General features: G+C 29.1%; 1 protein-coding gene across 1 annotated transcript in view; it reads right to left on the reverse strand.

Moving 5' to 3' along the window:
- Positions 1–2,760, reverse strand: part of LOC111682267 (protein scalloped) — a 215,887-nt gene extending 213,127 nt beyond the window's left edge. Inside the window, exon 1 of the mRNA XM_046946982.1 lies at positions 2,506–2,760. Within this exon, the coding sequence (XP_046802938.1) occupies positions 2,506–2,539 (34 nt within the window). The 5' untranslated portion in view covers positions 2,540–2,760. The remainder of the gene's footprint in view (positions 1–2,505) is intronic.
- Positions 2,761–3,025: the final 265 nt, after the last annotated feature.

Here is a 3,025-nt window from a genome sequence, read left to right on the forward strand (position 1 = left end):
CTAGACTATAGACTAGACTATAGACTAGACTATAAACTAGACTATAAACTAGACTATAAACTAGACTATAAACTAGACTATAAACTAGACTATAAACTAGACTATAGAATAGACTGTAGATTAGACTATAGTCTATATTATAAACTAGGCTTTAGACTAGACTTTTGATTATACTATAGACTAGACTATTATTGATTAGGCTATAAACTAAGCTAAAGACTAAACTATAGACTAGACTATAGACTAGACTATAGACTACACTATAGACTAGACTATTGACTAGACTATAGGCTAGACTATAGGCTAGACTATAGACTAGACTATAGACTACACTATAGACTAGACTATAGACTACACTATAGACTAGACTATTGACTAGACTATAGGCTAGACAATAGACTAGACTATAGACTAGTTATAGACTAGACTATAAACTATCAGACTACAGACTAGACTATATACTATAATAAAGACTAGGCTATAGACTAGAATTTAGACTGGACTTTAGACTAGACTATAGATTAGTCTATAGACTAGACTATGGACTAGACTATAGACTAGACTATCATTGATTAGACTACAGACTAGATTATGGGCTAGACTATAGATTAGACTATCATTGATTAGATTACAGACTAGACTATTGGCTAGACTATAGACAAGACTGTACTATAGACTGGACTGTACTATAGACTAGACTATACTATGGTCTAGACTATACTATAGACTTGACTATAGACTGAACTATAGAATAGGCTATTGACTAGACTATAGATTATGGACTAGATGTAGACACTAAATTATATACATACTTAGATCAAAATTTATTACTAATATAGTTTTATATATTTTTAAAAACATTTGTGACACAAAACTAGTTTTCTAAACTTTTTTTCTTCTTTGCTACAATAAAGACTGTAGCCAAGATTTTATATTCAAAGAATCACCACAAAATACAAAGTTCGTTAAACCTTACCCATCATCATTCATTTATCTTCTCTTTTCACTTTTTTTCATCAACATGTCAATTTTAATTTTATTTAAAATATTTTTGCCTTTTGTCGCGTATTTCTGTACAAAATTTGTCGTATTTTATTTAAATCTGCTTAAAATTTTAAAACAATTTCCTCTTCCTTTCGTAGATACACATTTACGAAATAAAAAAATATAAATATTTAATAATATAAATATTGCAAAAACCGGTTTAGCTAAGAATATATGCATATGAGTTGAAATTATTCTCCCTAAATATCAAAGATTCTACTGAAAGGCGCTAAAGACATTTTAATGTATTCATTTCATTTGGTTTGTGTTTTTACTAAAATCTTTTTAAGAATTATTTTTTTTAGTTTCCTAAAATTTATTTGAGATCTTTATGTATATTTGTGTAATTTTCTTCAGTGTTTTATTCGAATGAAATTCTTAACATGCGCTAAAACGAATATTTTGAAGAGCAACAATCTTTTCCTGTAATTCGAGGTGAATGTCCCATTAAAGAGTTTGTAATTTGGTACAATTGATTCTCTAATATATAACATTTAATGGGTTTAATAACAAGAACCTAATGTACAAGTAAATAGATTGAGTTCCTATTTCTTAAAAGACTACATTGACTCATTGCGGAACTTCTGGGAATGACAGCGTGGATTTTTGATGAGATATGATGTGTGGTTGCGTTATGAAGAAGGATATGCAAAAAATATTAATGTAATTTTACATATACAATTTTTTCATTAAAGCAAGTAAAAAATATGAAGTCCGTTTGAAAATGAGTTTTGTAAGCAGAATTACTTGTTTGTAAGTCCTTATCGAGCGGGTTTCCACATATGATAATGCGAGTTTTACTAAAGACTACAGACTAGAGTATAGATAAGACCATAGACTAGACTATAGACTAGACTATAGACTAGACTATAGACTAGACTATAGACTAGACTATAGACTAGACTATAGACTAGACTATAGACTAGACTATAGACTAGACTATAGACTAGACTATAGACTAGACTATAGACTAGACTATAGACTAGACTATAGACTAGACTATAGACTAGACTATAGACTAGACTATAGACTAGACTATAGACTAGACTATAGACTAGACTATAGACTAGACTATAGACCTTTCGGGCTCCAATCAAGAAGACTGAACTTAACCGGCAATGACTTCTGTAGGAGCGGGATTTGTTTTTGTCCCTCCGTAGAATGGATCTGCTAGGTAGCTAATTTTACATGACCTAGCGAATCTATCGGAGATCCTCATCCGAAAGATAGATTCCTATATTCGTGCGACAAACAGGTTTGGTTTAGAAAACCAGAGTAATTTGGTCGAAGTATACTAATACGCAGACCGTTTATTTTTCGTTTCAGGTAACACAAAGGGAGCAATATGCTGGATCCTAGTAAGGACATCGCAAGGACGAACTGCTAACCTAACTTAACTTAGTAGGACCTATTGTTTTTTTAACGAAAATTCTATTGTTTATTTTTTTAGTTTTCACTTACGTTTATATAAAAATTTCGAATAATCACAATCCATATTGTTGCTATTTTCAGCTACTGCTGCTGGTGATTCGGCTAAATTCTAATTTATAGTGAGGAAAAGTAGAGATTTTCTCTACCGCCGCTTAATTTTTTTCACAAATATTTCAAGATATGATTTTTCTTAGAGGAGGAAGATTTATTATTTTTTTCTGCCTTTTAACACTTTTTTTAGCAATAAATTATTAAAACACTGTGGTTTTTTTCTTTAAACAAAATAATAAATAAATAAATAAATAAATAAACAAAAATTTATGTAAATTAAAAAAACAGCTCTTTTTTAATATTTTATTATTTTTTTTCACTTAATCACTTTTATTTTTGGGATTTACAATTTTTTTTATTTTAAGAAACCTTTCGATATATGTAAATAATATAAATTATCAATTACACTGAGAGAAAATTTAGACACAATTTAATTAAATATCATAAAGACTTTAAAGGAAATTTTAGTTTGACTTTAATGAAAAGAAACATTTTGAAA

Source organism: Lucilia cuprina, chromosome 3, assembly GCF_022045245.1.
Source record: "Lucilia cuprina isolate Lc7/37 chromosome 3, ASM2204524v1, whole genome shotgun sequence".
Lineage (NCBI taxonomy): Eukaryota > Metazoa > Arthropoda > Insecta > Diptera > Calliphoridae > Lucilia > Lucilia cuprina.